At 46.0% G+C, this 19,832-nt stretch overlaps 1 protein-coding gene across 6 annotated transcripts in view; it reads right to left on the reverse strand.

The window, feature by feature from the left end:
* Positions 1-19,832, reverse strand: part of RGS12 (regulator of G protein signaling 12) — a 156,388-nt gene that overhangs the window by 46,437 nt on the left and 90,119 nt on the right. For all 6 annotated transcript variants that reach the window (XR_013994151.1, XM_081062131.1, XM_081062130.1 and 3 more), the window contains one exon: positions 9,048-9,069. Coding sequence is in view for 5 of the 6 variants with exons in the window: in XM_081062131.1 (XP_080918257.1) it covers positions 9,048-9,069 (22 nt within the window). In the remaining variant the exon portion in view is untranslated. The remainder of the gene's footprint in view (positions 1-9,047; positions 9,070-19,832) is intronic.

Consider the following 19,832-nt stretch of genomic DNA (forward strand, 5'->3'; position numbering starts at 1 on the left):
TGTTCTCCACGATGAATCGTTTCCACAAAGTGACGGCCGATACTACCAACCACACTCGGTCACTTATGGAAAGAAGAGTATTATGAAATACTGAAAGTTTGTTGAATTGCTTACAACCTGTAAGATTAGCAGTTGAAGCCTTAAGCAATAGAGAAGCTAAAATTCTCACAAGTGAAGGAATTTTTAAGTTCCTGTTCAGTAATTTAGAAAAACAGAATTCTTCAATGAGCCAAATGCTTTTAAAGGAAATAAAATTTGAATTGGTTAAACATAGAAACAGAGATCTTGTGTGTCTCACAAAAGACTTGAGCAACATTAGTTGTCTATGTGAGATAGAAGAGGATGAATTTTTTGCCTTGTCAGGTAAGAATGAAATTGCATGACTGGCGAAGTCATTAATGGAAAGACTTTTTAAAGGAACATTTACAGCAGAAGAATTTCCAAGAGAAGAAATAAAGGATGTCCTTTCAGAGAGTTCTGCCATTAAATCAGAATCTGAAGTGTGAACTGAGTAAAGCAATATCCATTCCAACATCACAGGCTAGCCCTCTGCATGCAGACACAATATTTGCTTCTCTAAGGGAGGAAATGAGCTTATGTGAAGCAACGCTTTCTCTCTCCCAACTTGAAAATGCTTGTAGAAGCACTCATAACAATTCAACCAACGTCTACAGAAAATGAAAGAAATTTTTCCACATCAAGTATATTTGTTACAAAGTGAATATCACGATTGTCTGATCGGGGAAGTAATGCTCTATGTTTCCCAAAGTTTCTTTTTAAAAATGACAAATAAAAACTATTTGAAGTATTTTTTAAATTTTCAAACGAATAATATTTGTATTTGTTTTCTATTAATGTTTAATAAATAAAATATTTACATGAGATTGGCAATGTTAATACATTGTGTAATATATGTAAAAACTCACTGTATACTTTAAGGTTTGGTTAAATGAACTTTGTATTAATTACATTGTTTATATTTTGAGAAAACCTGAAATATAACAGAAACCTAGCCAAAATGATACCGTAGTGACCCGTTTAGCGCCCAGGGCAAGAGATGCACTAGTCATGAAATTCTGATCGACCTCCACTTAGGAAATTTTATTTACTCAAGTTTTGCGTTGTCATTTTACATGTAGGAGTGTCTCGAAACCTCTGAAAGACTGCGCTGGGGCCACGAACCCCGATTGCCCCACCTTCTCTACGGCTTTTCTGTTTATTAACATTTACTGTTACAGCCATTATTACAGATGATCAATGAAAATTAAATAAAAAAGATTATTTCAGGAATTCTCAAGAATTCTCGGGAAATATGATTTCCTGTTCTCGATTCCCGAAGGTTCCAAAATGTCGGGAATTTGGAAACCCTAGTCTCATCTGCTGTCATTGATAAGCACACAGCAGCTCAGCAAGGGACCCGATTGTGGGCTTATCAATAAGAACATGTGGAGCAGCAGCTATGGCAAGGGGACATTTAGACTATAACTACTGCGAGTTTGTGCGCACCATTGGAGCACTCTGGTCCAGGCAAGGCACCCTTCGCTGACCTCGGCAGCTCTCCAAGGATCTCGAGATGTCTGTTCCTGCTGTGGCAAGGCAACTCTTTGGTTGGCAGGGGTGCTGATCTGTGCAGTGTCCCCTGGAATGATAACCCTCAGAGTAGCCTGGCCTGCCCGCCAACACCGGCACCTTCGTTCCCTAGCAACGTGCTCTAGCAACAAGGGACAGCATCAGTCTCTGAGTATAACTTTGCTGTGTCCTCCTAAAACAAAACCAAACCGGCAGGATAATGAGGAAGCTAGGGGAAGTCCAGGATAAACCCTTGTGGGGAGAGCCCCAGTTGGCACTGAGGGCTCCGGTGAGAAGGGCACAGGGGCTCCATCTGTGGTGTCTCTGGGCTTGAGAACGTCAGCCCCAGAAAGCACAGCGATCGGGACCACGGGGACCACTGGCATACGCAGGTGGGAGGGCAAACTGAGGGATAGGTAAATGGGCGGGGGGTAGAGCACACGTGGAACGATGGGTGGGTGATGGGTGGATGAAAGGAGGCGTTTACCACGCAAACGGCAAACATAAAATCTGGTCTGGAAGAAAACACAGCCTAAAGAACTTTAAAATCCTTCACGTTCTAGAAGAGAAAGAGGAGAATGCAGAGCTGACTAACCAAATTGAGGACAAAATCAAGACTATTACAGGACCAATAAAAAGTAGAAAAGAGGCAAGATATGTCTGAAAATCAAATTAATGATATAGAAAAAGAGACCTTTACCACCAAATTGCCTTTTGAGTATAAGGAGAACTGCCTGCCTTCTCAAAGCAGCAGAAACGTGAGGAACAGAACAGCCAGTGGCTCTTAGATACCTTCCAGGTGAAGCAAAGAACCTGAGAGAGGCGGCTGGTAAAGGACTGACATAAGCCTCCTCTCCTTCATTTAGTACAGAACCGGGCCGGGTGCCCTGGGGGCTCTGGGGGTGGCGCTATAGCGACACACGTACCAGTGGAAGGCGGTCCCTGACGCAGACCTGGAGAGGAGGGAGAAAGCAGAAGGCTTCCCACAGGGAAGCTTCCCACAGGGAGCTGAGCAGACACAAGCTGAGGGAACCCAGGAGCAGCCAGAGTGTGGCAGAGGCCACAGTGGGGACGCCACCGAGAGACCTGGCCCGCACTGCCGACCTGGTGCGTCTGCTGGCGTGGCTCCCACCGTGTCCACCTGCCCGGACTGATCTCTGTGTAAACACCTGTGTGCTGTGCAACTTTCTCGGTTGTTGGATTTGGGCTCATTATTTAGAACCACGTTCTGTTCTACTTTTTCTTCTTACTTAAATTATTTATAATGCATAAGTATCACTTTACCAAGAAAGGTAATTCTTCTCAAATATTAAATCTGTAAAAATAAAGCAAATAGTAAAGGTTTGGTGACTTGGAGAACAGGTCCCGTCGCACCGCGGCTACCTCGGCTACCTCTCTCGGTAGGATCCTGCCTCCCCAGGCCTCCATCTCAATTCCAGCCTCTGGCAAAAACAGAATCTGTCTGTCTCTCTGGGGTCTGGCTTCTTCTGCAGAGCACGCTCGCCTCGCCGAGGCTCAGCGTGTGGGTGTGTGCAGCTGGAGCAGGGTCAGCGCTCCCTGTCCTCCCACTGGGCCCACTGTGCAGTCCCCCAGCCTCGTGCAGATGGACACGTGGGCCTGCCCAGCAGAGGCGTCATTAACATGGAAATCAACCGGGCAGACACAGGACGGTATGCAGCATAAGCTCTCTGCAGGGAGCTGTGGCCTCTTCCAGTCCCTGCGCCTCACTCAGAAAGTACCAGGGTTACAGGTCTAAACTGCTTATGCCGGCCACATGGTCAGAAAGCTCTCTGCAGAAGATTTGCAAACCATATCTGATAAGGGATTCATATCCAAAATATAGAAGGAACTCATACACGTCAGTAATAAAAACCCCATAACCAGATTGAAAATGGGCAGAAGACCTGCGTAGATAGACATTTCTCCAAAGAGGACATACAGATGGTCAACAAGTACATCGAAAGGTGCTCAGAATCACTAATCAACAGGGAAATGCAATCAAAATTACAATGAGGAATCATCTCACACCTATTAGGATGTCTATTTTCAAAGAGACAAGAGATAACAAGCGTCAGCAAAAATGTGGAGAAAAGGAACCCTCGTGCACTGTTAGTGGGATTGCAAAATGGTGCAGTCTCTATGGAAAACAGTATGGAGTTTGCTCAAAAAAATAAAAATAGAACATATGACCCAATAATCCCATTTCTGGGTATTTATCCAAAGGAAATGAAATCAGCATCCCAAAGAGATATCTGTACCCCTGTGTTCACTGCAGCATTATTCACAGTAGTCAAGATATGGAAACAACTTAAGCGTCTACTGACAGATGAATGGATAAAGAAGTTATGGATACATACAACGGAATGTTATTTGGTCTTAAAAAAGAAGAAAGCCCTGCCTTTGCGACACGATGGATGAACCTGGAGGACACGACGCTGGGTGACATAAGCCAGGTACAGAAAGTCAAATACTGCACGACCTCACTTCTCCGTGGAATCTGAAACAGTCAGGCTCGTAGAAGCAGAGAGCAGAATGGTGGGTGCCAGGACAGGGGCGGCGATGGGGAGATGCTGGTCAGGGTATGCAAAGTTTCAGTGAAAAGATGAACCAATGTAGGGTCTCAGGCACAGCCTGGCGACCAGAGCGAATAATAGTGGATTGTATATTTGCAATTTGCTGACAGAGTAGATCGGAAGTGTTCTCACTACAAACCCCCAGGGAACCCTGTGAGTGACGAAGTGCAAATCAGCCGGGTCATGGTGATCCCTTCACGACGTAATTTACATCGAATCATCACATCATACACCTTAAACACGGTTTGTCAGTTAGCCTTCAATAAAGCTGGAAGGAAAATAAGAATCATTTTTAAAAGAAAAGGAAACAAGAAACTCGGGTGCAGGAAGTAGGTACTGACACCAGAGCTGCGTCAGGACATCAGGACAGCGCACGCAGACCTGGCAGAGTGCACGGCCCAGGGCACGTGACCTTAACTGCAATGCTTTTCTTTTTAACAGTCTCCACGAGGCCCACGTCGTACGATATAATCTTAGTGATTTAAGGATGATCAGCTTAAATGACACGTCTAATTGCCTTCCACTTTGGTCACAACTATGAAATGACCCTAACCTGCTGGCACGACCTCTCAGCCACTAGTTGCACAGGAACTAACCAGCAAGTGCCGAGTCCCCCACTACTGAGCTGGGCCAGGTACGACCCAGAGTTTACAAAGTCAAGGCTGGGTGCCAGGCCGGATGAGACCCAGCGCAGCGCCACGGGCTCTGCCAGTCAGGGCTCCCCAGCTGCCAGGGGACAGGGAGCTCCACTGCACCTGCCGCTTCCTAAACCTGCCAGCCCCTGACTGCATGTCTTTTTCTCAGATATTACTTCTGATGTCAAAAAGGTTCAAGTTTCTATGTTAAAACGATAATCAGAAACATTAGAAATTGCTGCTTGATAGTTTATAGCATGGAGTTTACCATCGACTTCAAAATGATTTGTCTTAGATAAGAAGTGATGATAAGTGGCAGCTTGTGGGAGACAGAAGACACGCTTGCTGGGGACCGTGGCTGCCCCTGGGAAGAAGAGGCCGAGTGGGTCTGCGGGGTTTTCGGGCCCTCAGGTCCAGGCGCAGAAGCAGCACCAGAGAGGCCGGCCCAGCCCCATGACTCAACCAGGTAGCTCTGCTTCTGTGTTTCACTGAACAGGACGCTACTAAGCCGTTTGCTTGTTTTCTGAGAGGATTTCACTGGAAAAGAAAAGCTTGGCAAGCCCCTGTCCTGGTGTAGGTCTTCCCTTCCTGCTCTGGCTGACGTCTGTGCACATTGCAAATGCCTTGACTGAATCATTCACTTGACAGTACTTCTCGTGCCGTCCGCTGTGCAGGGCACTGAGCACAACCCTGAAACTGCCTCGTAGGTCACTTTGGGGGGTGGGGGAACATATGAAACCAGACACAGACAGATAATTAAATGACAGGCCTTGTCAGTTATGTCGCAAGGAAATGAAGTCTGGGCTGATACTCAGAATAAGGGCTGGTGGTCAGTGCAGGCGTCTTTGAAGGGCGACGGGAGACAGGGTGGGAGGACGTTGCCTGATGAGGCCTAACATAGAAAGTGCTAACATAGCCCCGAGGACAGCTCTGAGCAGGCGGACAGCGATACCCAGGATGGGTTAGGTGGGGGAGCAACCTGAAAAAGGGCAGGAGTTTAGGTGAAGGGAGTGGGGGCACAGCTGCAGCCTCCTGGGTGCTGGGCGGCGGGAGGTGGGGACTGAGGAAGGTCACAGACATGGTCACGGGCACAGAAGAGCCCTCACGGCAACTGGGAGAGTTGGGGACCAGCACACGTGGAGGGGAAAGCCGAGAGTGAGGCTGGACAAGTTTAAGTTGGCGTGTTTATGAAGCAGCCAAAGTGGAGGTGTTGCGTGGACGTGTCACAGACCCAGAAGCCAGACTTTCCCATGGTCACAGCCCGACATGTGCCAGTAAACGTGGGCGTCTGTGTGAACGCTCCCTGACACCCCTAAGTTCTTCCAAAGCCGTATCCAGTAATGGCAGAAAACACTTGACATTTCGAGGACGTGTGCCTTGGTGGGAGGAGAATGCTGGCAAAGCTGCTGATACAGAGTGAAGTAGAAAAGGAGACCAATACGAGCATGAACTCTGTTCCGCTAGATGCCAGGATCAGAGAGCCGGACACGCCCACCAGCAAGGAAGGTCTCACCTACTTCCTCCCAGCCGCTGCCGAGACCCCATCACATTGTGTTTGAACGCTGGGGCATTCTGTGTGAACAAGTGTCTGAGTAACTTCCCACAGGCACAGCGTTACCTCTTTAAGCCTCTCTCTAATGCTGGAATGTTCTCCTTTTCTGGAGGCAGAGCCTGCCTACCTAGACCTCAGTCTGGGCCTTGGCTCGCCCTCTGCAGACTGACCGCTACTCCTTCCGTCACGGGCAGCCTTTGTCGATGAGGAGCAGTCATTATGAGCCTCTCTCCTTCTGAGAAAGTGGAAAAACACACCTCAAGTGGCCAAAGATTACAAAAATAGTATTGTCCAACTTCCTTAAAATAAAGCCACAAAACAGTAAGAACACACGTTATAAAAGGATAATGTGTGAGATGGAAGCCAACAGCCACACGAATCTAAGCTGTGTCCCTGACAAGGGGGATGGCACACAAACATTGCTGAGTGAGCGGTGTACTCATGGCCACGGTGAGGCTGGGTGACCAGACCATCCCACCGTGCGAGCAGCTTGCTTTCCAAGTGGGCTCCTGAGTCACTGCGTGGAGCTGGGTGTGTTCCCATAGTTATGGCTGCCGGAGGACCCAGGCCCCTCAGTCAGCTGAATCTGCTGCTCACCTCAGACAAAAACATGTCACTGTGGAAACACATCCCCAGTTTCCGCCCAGATCCTCTCAACAGACTCTTGTCCACTGCCGGGGAGGGCAGGAGGGGTGGAGTCCCCCCATCCCCAGGAAGCGGGCTGGAGCTGGGACTCTCGGGGAGACGGGGTGGGAAGCCAGAGCACATGAGCGTCGGCCCAGGGGCCCCTCCACCGCTCTGTCATCAGCAGCCCCGAGTCTGAGCACAGCCACTTCTCTCGGTGTCTACATGGCCCTGATCGACTTGGGCTGTTTCTGCCTCAGAGTCTTTACTGATAGAGATGGCAGAATGTAGTATTATGCCTCCTAGAACTAACATACAGATTAAATGAGAACTTTTTCTTCTTACTTATAATCAGAAAAGAAATTGAAGAAGGAAAAATAAAAACGTGGGGAAAAAAAAGAAATAAAACACATGTAAGCTGTCAGGTGCAGTTCCTGAAATTCAGGGCATGCTCATGACATAGTGGCCTCTCCCCTCCCCTTCTGCCACAGAGGGACTCCAGGGACAAGGGCTTCCCCCTCCCCCACAGTGGCACCAGGGTCTCAAGTACAGGAGCAAGGCAGGCCCAGAGGGGTGGATAGCCCCTGCAGGGGAGGAGGAACTGCTGCCACCAGCCAGGGCACCACTTCCTTAGAAAGGACATCAGGTCTATGACTCAGGGCTTCCTACACTTGGCAAGTTTAGCTTTGTAAAAAACTATAAAACAGACTCTATAATAAAACTCCCTGAGATTCTTGAATCTGTTGCTAACTGAAGAAAACTTTAGAGATGAATAAACCTTAATATTTGTGATTAAACTGAACATATTAAATAAACTTCTCAAATTGATATATTTCCTGCAGAAATGAGTCTTTTACCAGAAAAGAGAAATTAGAGCACAGTAGAAAGGGTAATCGTGAACAGAATCTTATAAACACCATTCACTTTTATCCTGTATTTGGTGACAGGTCCTATTTCTTTTTAAGGAAGTTATTCCCACTCCCAGGTTAAGACAGATTAAATGACATGGTTATCCTTGTACATAAAATAGGCAACATAATTCCTTTTATTATAAAAATAAAGCCCCAAACACAAGCTTCTCTGGTCTCAGATTCTGACCCACCGCAGGGCTCCCGGCTGCACCCTTCCCTGTAAAGCAAGCCTTTCTGAGGCCGTGGGGAGGCCGGTGGTGTGGACACCAGTGCCCAGACTACACTTAGCTTCCCTGTAGCTTACAATAAGGGGGCAGCCTCCAGCCTCATCACATGCCCCTGCTGGGACAGCCTTGGCTGTCACCTGGACTTCAGACCCACAGCCAACGTATAAATGAAAATCAAGTGCTGGTACCTTTTGGTAAATTTAAAAATTCAACTCTCAAAAAACAGAAGAATAGATTAATTAAAATCATGTAAACAAACAAACAAACAACCTGTGAGCATAGGCACTTCCATGAGTATTACAAGAAACAAGGAACATTTGGGAGAAACTCTCCAAATCACCTTGGAGAGCTTTTAAAAAATCATGGAACTAAAGCGGTAAGTATTACATCAGAGAAATCTGAAGTGAAATAAGACATCTCTGGCCATTTCCTTTTTGGATCAGCCCCATTAAAACAATTCCCGTGCACAAAATTATTTAAAGACAAAGTTTTTGATTCCTCTTCACCTCACAACTCTCAGCTCATCTCTGACACTTGTCCTCAGAAAGGGAAATTTAGCAGCTGAGAGTGTCACCCGTATTTGCAGAATTGCTCCAATTCAGCAAGAGTTTTGACCTCTTCCCTTGCTGGTGATACAACAGGCGACAGCAGGCTTTGACTTGTCAGGCGCAGGTGAGCGGCCGGGTGTGCGGCCCCACCCTCGCCGGCCGCAGCTGTGCCATCTGCTGAAATTCAGGTTCCTGACATGTCTCTATGGTAAGCGGCTTCCACACACATTGCCTCCCCCGGGGAGCCAGGGAATGCTCCCCAAACCAGCCCGGGCAAAACCCTCCCCCAAGGGAATGGGGAACGGCAAAGAAATCCCCTTTTTTGCGTGAGCCAATGGTAAATACACTTTTACAATTTGAAAACTTCATTAAAAATAATAAAAATATACATCAGAAATTGTGACTTACCACCGTCAGACACAGTTGCAGACTGAAAGAAAAGAGAGAGAGACATGAGTTAATTAAGCCTCATGACAAATTCAGGAAACAGCGCATCCATCTGAGGAACAAAACGGGGAGCTTCTGTGGAAGGTTCTGGTTCTCCGCGCCGGTGTCCCAGGAAAACCAGACACCTCAGTGAGTCAAGAGTTACGCTCCCACTTCCTGGGAGAACTCCACCCAAGCCGGTGCGCCAGGCCACAGCAGGACGTGCGAAGTCATCGTCATTTTCACTGGAACATAATGAATCCCAGCATGTTTGACGTCACAACCTTAGTTACAGCCAGCCTCACTGAGGACAAGTCTACACACACGTTCCAATCTCCTCAGCCAAGGGCTGCCGTCTGGAGGGCACACACAGCGCCAGGGAGGCAGGCGACCTCCAGAGTCCGTTCAGTGCCGCTGGCTTGCAAGTCGGCCGTGCCCTGGGCATGACACACCCTGCTCGGCGCTCACGCCCTGGTGCCACCTCCACTCTACAGGGCAGAATCCAGGCCCAGAGAGGGCCCAGAGAGGGCAAACAGCTCCCTGGAGATGGGTCAACCCACCCGTGCCCTGGACCACCAGGCCCAGCCACCACCAAATGGGGCAGGAGGGCCCACGGCAGGCAGGTCGGGGGACCTTTCAAGGAGGGCGTCTGGGAGAGGCTGAGAGACTGAAGGAGAGGAGGGCGGCTGACTCGGAGGCACCGGGGCAAGAGCCAACACGTCCCACAAGGCACGAAGCAGGCCGGTGCTGGAAGAGGCGGGCTGTGGAGGGAGGTCCCGCCATGACGGCTCCGAGCACTGAGAGCTACAAGCAGTTGGGGGTGGGGGGGTCTGAGAAAGTCTGTCTGGGATGGGCACTCAGCTCTCAGGCGGCCACTCAAGGGGAGGTCACTTCCACCCGGTCATGTGGAGGGAGAAGAGTCTGGGGCAGTCGGGAAAGGGGCGGGAACCAGAGCTCAGAAGGACAGGATCTGGTGACAGACACCAGGCATAAGGAGCCTGGGGGGTAGGGGGTTCCAGCAGCCTCGGTGCGGGCACTGGGGTCAGGAGACCGGGGGTATGGGACCCTCCCAGCTCTGAAATAAGAGTAAACCGGTGCTTCTCTGTGGCTGCAGAGCCCCAGGGCTCCGGTGGGAAATGGACTCACAGCCTCTCTGCAGGGGGAGGGGAAGGCTTTGCGGAAGGCACAGGTGACACCGGGTGGGGTGAGAAGGACGCCTAGATAAACTGGCTGACCAGAGCTGGTGTTTCCTCAGCGTGACCACACACAGCGCCCCTTCCCTGGTCGTGGGCCTCCCCCAACAAGCGGAGGTCATGTTGAAGACCCCTCCGGCCAAAGTCCAAACAAGCGAGGCCCGAGGTCCGCCAGGTGAGCCAGGCTTCCAGCGAACGCCCCTCGTCATCACGGCCTCCATCACGGAGAGCCAAAGCACGTGTGTGCGGCTAGAGCTGCTACCCATGTCAGCTGGCATTCTGTGCTTTCTGCTTGATTGCCCCATCCCCAGCGCCAAGGCCCCCAAACCTTGCCCCCCAAGTGGCACAGAAGACGGGGAACCTTCTCCATTCTGAGCAGACCTGGTCTCAGCCTTTACCTGGTGGAACTTACACCTGAAGTCCAGGGAGCCCAGCTAAGTGACCCACCTCCTCCTCCAAGAAAGGGTCTGACCTCGGACAGCAAGAGGAAGCCACCTCCTGAGGGGCTGTCACTGTTTCGAACCGTCATGAGTCCCGGGTCAGAAATACTTTGAAACTGTCTCTTGGCACCTTATCAATGTGTTTTCAATAGTAAAAACATACTGTTACGTGTCCAGTTTTCACACTCTCATCTCCCACACATCAGGCAGAAGAGCGGCCTGCAAGCCAGGCGTTGGGTTATCGGCCCTCAGCCGAGTGGGGCCCATTCCCGCCCCAGAGTGGTGGGCCTCCTTCTGGGGCTGACCAAGGCCCGTGGACAGCGGTCTTTCTCCCATGCTCGTAATAAGTCACCTCCAGTCATGTCACACATTAAACAGAATCAAAGGCAAAGTATTCCGAGATTAAGAAAATCTGCGAGGCCACACGCAAAACCAGAAATACCATCAATAATAATAATCTGAAAAATAAATCATAAAACATAAACTTCATCTATATGAAGGGTATGGTTCGTTTCATGTCACAATCAGGATTAACACTAAATTCTTAGGCTTTTAGCAGATGGAACAAAGTGCACTAAAAATCTCTACACGCATCCCCAAAATGAAGTGAAATGAAACAAGACCCAGGACAGAAGGGTGTCGCTGAAGCCACAGAGACGAAAGAGGTGGTGGCTGACAGTGGGGTGCCCACAGAGAGGCGGTGAGGAGGGTATGAGCCACGTGGCAAACAGGACGGGCTCAGGGCGTCTGCTCAGGGCTCTGGGGGGGGCTGCAGACTGCAGCTTGTGGGTCCTGGGCACAGAGTGAGCAGACCCAGGCAGAGCTCAATGAGCATGCTTTTTCAAGGTATACTTTACCTTTTAGGACAGTTTTAGATTTATAGAAAAACTGTGAAATAACAACAGTAACCAACATGCTTTTTAATACACTGCTGATCCCAAAGAAATAAGGGGAGTCCCTGAGGGAGAAGGGAAGGGAAGGGAAGGGAGAGCAGTCAGCAAAAAAATGCCGACCCTGGGCTGAGTGTCACCGCAGGGCAGGCCACTCACTGGCAGATGCCTGGGGCCAGGCAGCCCGCAACACAAGTCCTTCTGGAGAGAAAGCAGCCCAACGGAGGCCCACAGGAGTTCCACAAAATGAGCCCACGCCAATATGAGCTCACAATTCAAAAGTCCCCTAAAACCAAGGAAAAATCCACCACAGGAAAGAACCAGCAGAACTGACAATGACAGAATCGGACACTGGAAAGTCCTCGTACAGATGTCAAATAACTATGAAGTTGTAAAAAAGTAAAAGTCGCAATTAAAAAAAGACAAAATAAGGTGGCATATCTGAAAAACAACCCCACAGAATGTTTGACAATGGAAACTACAATTGTTGAAATTAAACACTCAAAAGAGAGGTTAGCAGAGATGTAAGGTGGAACAGAAAATGTGGGAATTGGAAGATTGACCTGAAAAGAATCACCTTGACGGCAGCATAGAGATGAGGCATAGAGACAAGAAGACACCCGAAAAGGGCTGAGCAGGGGACCACTCCGAGGAGTCCTGGCTGACGCGGGAACAGCGGCCCGCAAAGCTCTGCAGAATGAGGGCTGTAACGTAGACATGCTCCCAGCGCCCACACCGAAAGAGCTCACCGCCCACAGGCCATCCCTTCAGGAACTTCTCAAGGCCTGGCCACCAGGAAGAAGTGTCTAGGGTCCCATGTATCAGTGGGCCAGCATTTTCCAGGAGGGACTCAAAATATCAAAGCCACATCCTCAAATGTATTTCCTTCCCTTTTCCCCGTCTGGGTCTCTGTGCCAAAAGAGTACTTTCCAAGCCCAAAACTCTAAGGAAAGTTCTAGGTATCTGGGGAGCTGCAGGCTGGTGGCCTCTGTGTGTCGAAAGTTCTCCTGGAGGGGCCAGTAAGCACTCAGAGGTCATGGATATCCCTGCCCACCCCACACCTCCTTGTAACCTCAGAACCAGCTCCGACTGGTCCCATCCTGTTTCTTTCTTTCTTTTTTTTTTCAATTTACTGGGGTGACAACTGTTAGTGAAATTACGTGATTTCAGGTGTACAATTCTGTATTACATCATCTATAAATCCCATTGTGTGTTCACCACCCAGAGTCAGTTCTCCTTCCATCACCATATATTTGATCCCCTTTACCCTCATCTCCTATCCCCCATCCCCCTTACCCTCTGGTAACCACTAAACTATTGTCTGTGTCTATGAGTTCTTGTTTCTCATTTGTTTGTCTTGTTCTTTTGTTGTTTTTGGTTTATATACCACATATCAGTGAAATCATATGGTTCTCTGCTTTTTCTGTCTGACTTATTTCGCTTAGCATTATACTCTCAAGATCCATCCATGTTGTCACAAATGTTCCTATATCATCTTTCCTTAACGCCGAATAGTATTCCATTGTGTATATATACCACAACTTCTTTAGTCATTCATCTATTGAAGGACATTTTGGTTCTTTCCATGTCTTGGCCACTGTAATCAAAGCTGCAATGAACATTGGAGCACACGTGGATTTATGGATAAACGTTTATGGATAAATGTTTTCAGATTTTTTGGGTAGATACCCAGGAGAGCGATTGCTGGGTCATATGGTAATTCTATTCGTAATTTCTTGAGGAACCTCCACACTGCCTTCCATAGCGGCTGCACCAGTCTGCATTCCCACCAACACTGTATGGGGGTTCCTTTTTCTCCACAGCCTCTCCAACACTTGTTACTATTTGTCTTGTTGATGATAGCCATTCTGACTGGGGTGAGGTGATATCTCATTGTGGTTTTCATTTGCATTTCTCTGATGATTAGTGATGTTGAGCATTTTTTCATATGTCTATTTGCCATTTGTATGTCCTTTTTGGAGAAATGTCTCTTCATGGCCTCTGCCCATTTTTCAATTGGGTTGCTTTTTGTTGTTGAGTTTCATGAGTTCCTTGTATATTTTGGATATTAGCCCCTTATTGGAGGAACTGTTTGTAAAAATCTTCTCCCATTCAGTTGGTTGCCACTTTATTTTGTCAATGGTTTTTTTTTTGCTGTGCAGAAGCTTTTAAGTTTCATATAGTCCCATTCGTTTACTTTAGCTTTTACTTCCATTGCCTTTGGAGTCAAATTCTTAAAATGCTCTTTGAACCCAAGGTCCATAAGTTTGGTACCTATGTTTTCTTCTATGCAGTTTATTATGTCAGGTCTTATGCTTAAGTCTTCGATCCATTTTGAATTAATTTTGGTACATGATTACAGATAGCAGTCCAGTTTCATTCTTTTGCACGTGGCTATCCAATTCTGCCAGCACCATTTATTGAAGAGGCTGTCTTTCCTCCATTGTATGTTTTTAGCTTGTTCGTCAAAAATTATCCGTCCATATTTATGTGGTTTTATTTCTGGGTTCTCAGTTCTATTCCATTGGTCTGAGTGTCTGTTTTTCTGCCAATACCAAGCTGTTTTGATTATTGTAGCCCTGTAGTACAAGCTAAACTCAAGGAGTGCGATACCTCCAATATTGTTCTTTTTTCTTAAGATTGCTTTGGCTATTAAGGGTCTTTTGTGGTTCTAAACAAATCTGATGATTTTTTGTTCTATTTCTTTAAAAAATGCCATTGGGATTTTGATGGGGATTGCATTAAATCTGTATATTGCTTTGGGTAATATGGCCATTTTAACTATATTGATTCTTACAATCCATGAGCTCGGAATGTTTTTCCATTTCTTTGTGTCTTCTTCAATTTCTTTCAAAAATGTCTTATAGTTTTCAGCATATAGGTCCTTCACATCCTTGGTTAAGTTTATTCCTAGGTATTTTATTCTTTTTGCTGCAATTACAAAAGGAATTGTTTTTTGTATTTCTTTTTCTGAGATTTCATTGTTAGTATATAGGAATGCAATGGACTTTTGTACGTTGATTTTGTAGCCAGCAACTTTACTGTATTCGTTGATTGTTTCTAACAGCTTTTTGGTGGAGTCTTTAGGGTTTTCTATATATAGCATCATGTCATCTGCAAAGAGTGACAATTTAACTTCTTCATTCCCAATTTGGATGCCTTTTATTTCTTTCTCTTGCCTGATGCTCTGGCGAGGACTTCCAACACTATGTTGAAAAGCAGAGGTGATAGGGGACAGCCCTGTTGTGTTCCTGAACGTAGAGCAAAGGGCTTCAGTTTTTCACTATTAATGATGAGATTAGCTGAGGGCTTGTCATATATGGCCTTTATTATGTTAAGATATTTTCCTTCTATACATATTTTATTAAGTGTTTTAATCATAAATGGATGTTGTATCTTGTCAAATGCTTTTTCTGCATCAATTGATATAATCATGTGATTTTTGTCCTTTATTTTGCTTATGTGATGTATCACATTGATGGATTTGTAGATGCTGAAACATCCTTGTGCCCCGGGGATGAACCCCACTTGGTTGAGATGAATAATCTTTTTAATGCATTGTTGTATTCGATTTGCTAGAATTTTGTTTAGGATTTTTGCATCTGTATTCATCAGAGATATTGGTCTATAGTTTTCTTTTTTTGTGTTGTCCTTACCAGATTTTGGTATCAGGGTGATGTTGGCCTCATAAAATGAGTTAGGGAGTACTGTCTCTTCTTCAATTTTTTGGAAGAGTTTGAGCAGGATTGGTACTAGATCCTCTTTGAAGGTTTGGTAGAATTCACTAGTGAAGCCATCTGGTCCCGGACTTTTGCTTTTGGGAAGGTTTCGGATGACTGATTCAGTTTTGTTACTGGTGATCGGTCTGTTTAGATTTTCCAGTTCTTCATGGTTCAGCCTTGGAAGGCTATATGTTTCTAAGAACTTGTCCATTTCCTCTAGGTTATTGAATTTGGTGGCACATAGTCCTTCATAGTATTCTTGCATGATCCTTTGTATTTCTGTGGTGTCCGTGATAACTTCCCCTTTCTCATTTCTGATTTTGTTAATTAGTGTCTTCTCTCTTTTTATCTTAGTGAGTCTAGCCAAGGGTTTGTCAATTTTGTTAATCTTTTCAAAGAACCAGCTCTTTGTCACATTAATTTTTTCTATATTCTCTATGTAATTTAGTTCTGCTCTGATTTTTGTTATTTCCTTTCTTCTGTTGACCTTGAGTTTCACTTGTTCTTATTTTTCTAGTTCTTTAAGGTGTAACATGAGATTATTTATTTGGGATTTTTCTTGTTTCTTGAGATAGGCCTGTAATGATATAAATTTCCCTCTTAAAACTGCATTGACTGCATCCCAAAAATTTTGATAGGATGTATTTTCGTTGTCATTTGTTTCTATGTATCTTTTGATGTCTCCTCTAATTTCTTCTTTGACCCGGTCATTCTTTAAAAGTATGTTGTTTAATATCCATGTATTTGTGTTTTTCCCTGCTTTCTTTTTGTAGTTGATATCCAATTTCAAAGCCTTGTGATCAGAGAATATGCTTGGTATGATTTCAATCTTCTTAGATTTGCTGAGGCTGATTTTATGTCCCAATATATGGTCTATCCTTGAGAATGTTCCATGTACACTAGAAAAGAATGTACAGTCTGATGTTTTAGGATGAAGTGCTCTATATATGTAAATTATGTCCATTTCATCTAATGTGTCACTTAGGGCTGCTATTCGTTATTTATTTTCTGTTTGGATGATCTATCCATAGCTGTCAATGATGTATTTAAGTCCCCTAGTATAATTGTGTTTTGGTCAATTTCTCCCTTTAATTCTGTTAGTAGTTGCTTGGTATATTTCAGTGCTCCCTGATTGGGGGCACAAATATTGATGACTGTCATGTCTTCTTGTTGAATAGTCCCCTTTACCATTATGAAATGTCCATCTTTGTCTCTTGTTATCTGTTTCACCCTGAAGTCTGTTTCATCTGATATCATTATGGCTACACCTGATTTTCTCTGGGTACCATTTGCTTGGAGTGTCAATTTCCACCCTTTCACTTTGAATCTATGCTTCTCCTTGTAGCTGAGATGTGTCTCTTGGAGACAGCATATGGTTGAGTTTAGTTTTTCGATCCAATCTGCTACTCTGTGCCTTTTTATTGGTGAGTTCAGTCCATTTACATTTAGGGTGATTATTGATACGTGAGGATTTCCTGTCATTCTATCTTTAGTTTTCTGATAAGGCTGTGTCTCCATTGTTTCTTTGCCTTTTTGTTGTTGTCTATTATTTCTGTGTGGTGGTATTCTATGATGTTTCCCTCTGTTTCTTCTTTTATTTCAGTATATATTTCAGTTCTGGATTTTTTTTTCAGTGGTTACCCTTAAGTTTACATAAAAGAAAGTTTGATGTTTAGAGTATTCCATTTTGTTCAGCATGCTTACTTTCTCCATTCTCATATTCCAGTTCAGGCCTTTACTCTCCTCCTTTTTATGTTTTGGTTGCCACAAATTGTCCCTGTTGATGGTGGTCGAATAGCCTCCTTTAGTATTTCTTGTAGTGCAGGTCGTGTATTAGAAAATTCCTTCAGCTTCTGTATGTCTGGAAAGGTCTTTATTCCTCCTTTATATCTAAAGGATATCTTTGCTGGATATGTTATTCTTGGCTCATAATTTCTCTCTTTCAATAGTTTGAATATTTGGTTCCACTCCCTCCTGGCTTGTAGAGTTTCTGCTGAAAAATCTGATGATAATCTAATGGGCTTTCCTTTGTAGGTTACTGTCTTCTTTTCCCCGGCTGCCTTGAGGATTCTTTCTTTGTCGTTGATTTTAGACAGCTTCAATACAATGTGCCTTGGAGAAGGCCTGTTGGAGCTGAAGTAATTAGGTGTTCTATTTGCTTCTTGGATTCGAGGATCCAGTTCTGTCCACAAGTTTGAGAAGTTCTCATCAACAATTAGTTTGAATATATTCTCTGTTCCCTTCTCTCTTTCTTCTCCTTCTGGTATGCCCATTATTCTTATATTGCTCTTTCTGATGGAGTCAGAAAGTTCTTGTAGAGTTCTTTCATTTCTTTTAAGTCTCAAATCTCTTTCTTCTTCCATCTGTGTAATTTCCGGGTTTCTATCTTCAATGTCACGGATTCTTTCCTCCATCTGGTCAACTCTACTACCTAAGCTGGCTATTTCATTCTTCATTTCTTCTATTGAGTTCTTAATCTCCAGAAATTCCATTTGGTTCTTTTTTTAAATTTCAATCTCTTTCGTAAAATGCTCATGTTGTTCTTTGATTGTGTTTCTGAGTTCATTAAACTTCCCTTCTGTGTTTTCTTGCATCTCGTTGATTTTTTTCAGAACTGCAATCTTGAATTCTCTGTCATTTAAATCACATATTTCCATATCTTAAGTTCCTTTTCTGGAGACTTTTCACTTTCTTTCTGAGCTGTCTTGTTGCCTTGGTTATTCATGGCAATTACTGATTTATTATTTCTCTTCCTAGACATCTACAGGAGTGGCTCTGCAACAGGTTGATAGGAAGAGGTCTTTCTTTTGTTTTCCAATACTTGTTGGTAGAATGTCTTGTTTTCTCTCTGACTGCAGCCTTTTTTCTCTCTCTCACACGGTACTGCTATGTTTTCTCTGCACTATTCCAGCTTCTCACACAATGGGGGATTCCCTGGGAGACGGGCTTCTCCTGTTAACAATTCGCCTGGGTCACAGAGCGCAGTGTCCGTGTGGGGATGCGGAGAGCTTTTGAAGTTCCAAAGCTCTTTCTGCACCAGATTCAGAGCCTGTATGTTTCATCAGTTCTATTTACTCCTGCAGGGATCCGCCCAGATAGGTGGGGCCAGGGGCGGGGTGAGTTGTGAGAGGTGGCCCAGAGCGATGGCGGCGACCACCACCACAGCCGGTCCTGCTTCCACAGCTCCCTCCCCTTTGCCGGAACTAGCTGGGCTGCGAATCTGTATCTGCGGTCCACAGTTCTCAGAGAAGTAAATGTTCTGTTCTTTTGAACTGACACCACTACTGTTCCGCTTCTAGCACCGGTCAGGTGGGGATGGGGTGAGCTCTGGGAGGGTAGGGAGAGGGTGGCTAGTCTCAGTGCCTAAGGCTTCCATTCTCCGCTCGGCAGTGAGGGCTTAAACCACCGTTTTCAGCCTTCTTCCCTCAGTCTTTTCTCCGAGGTCTCTGCCGTGAGCGTTGGGTTCAGCGGTTTTGTATGCTGCCCCCTCAGCCCTGTGGGCCGTAAGCGGAGCCCTAGCAGTCCGAGTCCTTCCCTCTCCCGCAGCTGCAGTAGTTCCGGGAGCAGCGGGCTCGGAGCACTGAGCTAGGTCTGCGTCCTGTGCCAGCTCGCACGGCTACATCTCTGCACTTCTCCCTTCCCTCCACCTCTGCTCGCGCGATTCTCCCACCTTTAGGTGAATTCAGTAGTGGGCCTCTTCGTCTTGCCTGTCTGCCGTGCAGGGAGTCCTTTGTGGAGTTGTGGTTGTTCGATTAGTTGTAAATTCCAGGGGAGCTTTACAGAGGCTCACCTCATGCCACTATTTTGATGACGTCTCCCCCATCCTGTTTCTAAGAAGGCCTTTGGAACCAGAGTTTAAACCTCGGATACCCCACTGACATGCAACACTGGGGAACCTTTAACTGCTCCCCCAACAAAACCAAAGGAGCGGGACTTGATGGGAACCTGAACGCCGGAACCCTTTCAGAACGAAGGGTCCGCTGTCCAGGAAGAAACGGTGCTGAAAACCCTCAGAACCCCGCCCCGAACCCTAGATGGGGAGACAGATCTGAGCCTTGCCTCCTGTCTCCTTACCGGTCAACTCACAAATGAAAGCTTTACTCTTTTCTCAAAAGCTGGTGCCATAGCGTTGGCTTTTATGTGTGACAGGCAGTTAGCTCCGCCCAGAAATCCTCCATAAAAGGTAAGCTCATACCTGGATTGCTCCTAACACTAACCAGTGTGAAACAGTACAGGGGAACCAGCAACACAGCCCTTTTATTCATGGTCCCCCACTGTCTCTGCTTACGACTTATCTGGCAACTGATCACATCCCAATCAGACATTAATCTAAATGTCTCATGAAGACATGTTTATTATCACCCGGACATAAAACCACTGTCCTCCTCCAAGGTCACATTCTATTGGGAAACAGGTGTTGACTTTCCCTGAGCAGATTACTTAATTTGCAAACAAACAGTGTATAATGACCACAAACCTAAGTGTTCTGTTTGCTGTCCAATACTTTATTTATAAGCGCACA

The sequence above is a fragment of the Rhinolophus hipposideros genome (genome assembly GCF_964194185.1).
Source record: "Rhinolophus hipposideros genome assembly, chromosome: 1".
Lineage (NCBI taxonomy): Eukaryota > Metazoa > Chordata > Mammalia > Chiroptera > Rhinolophidae > Rhinolophus > Rhinolophus hipposideros.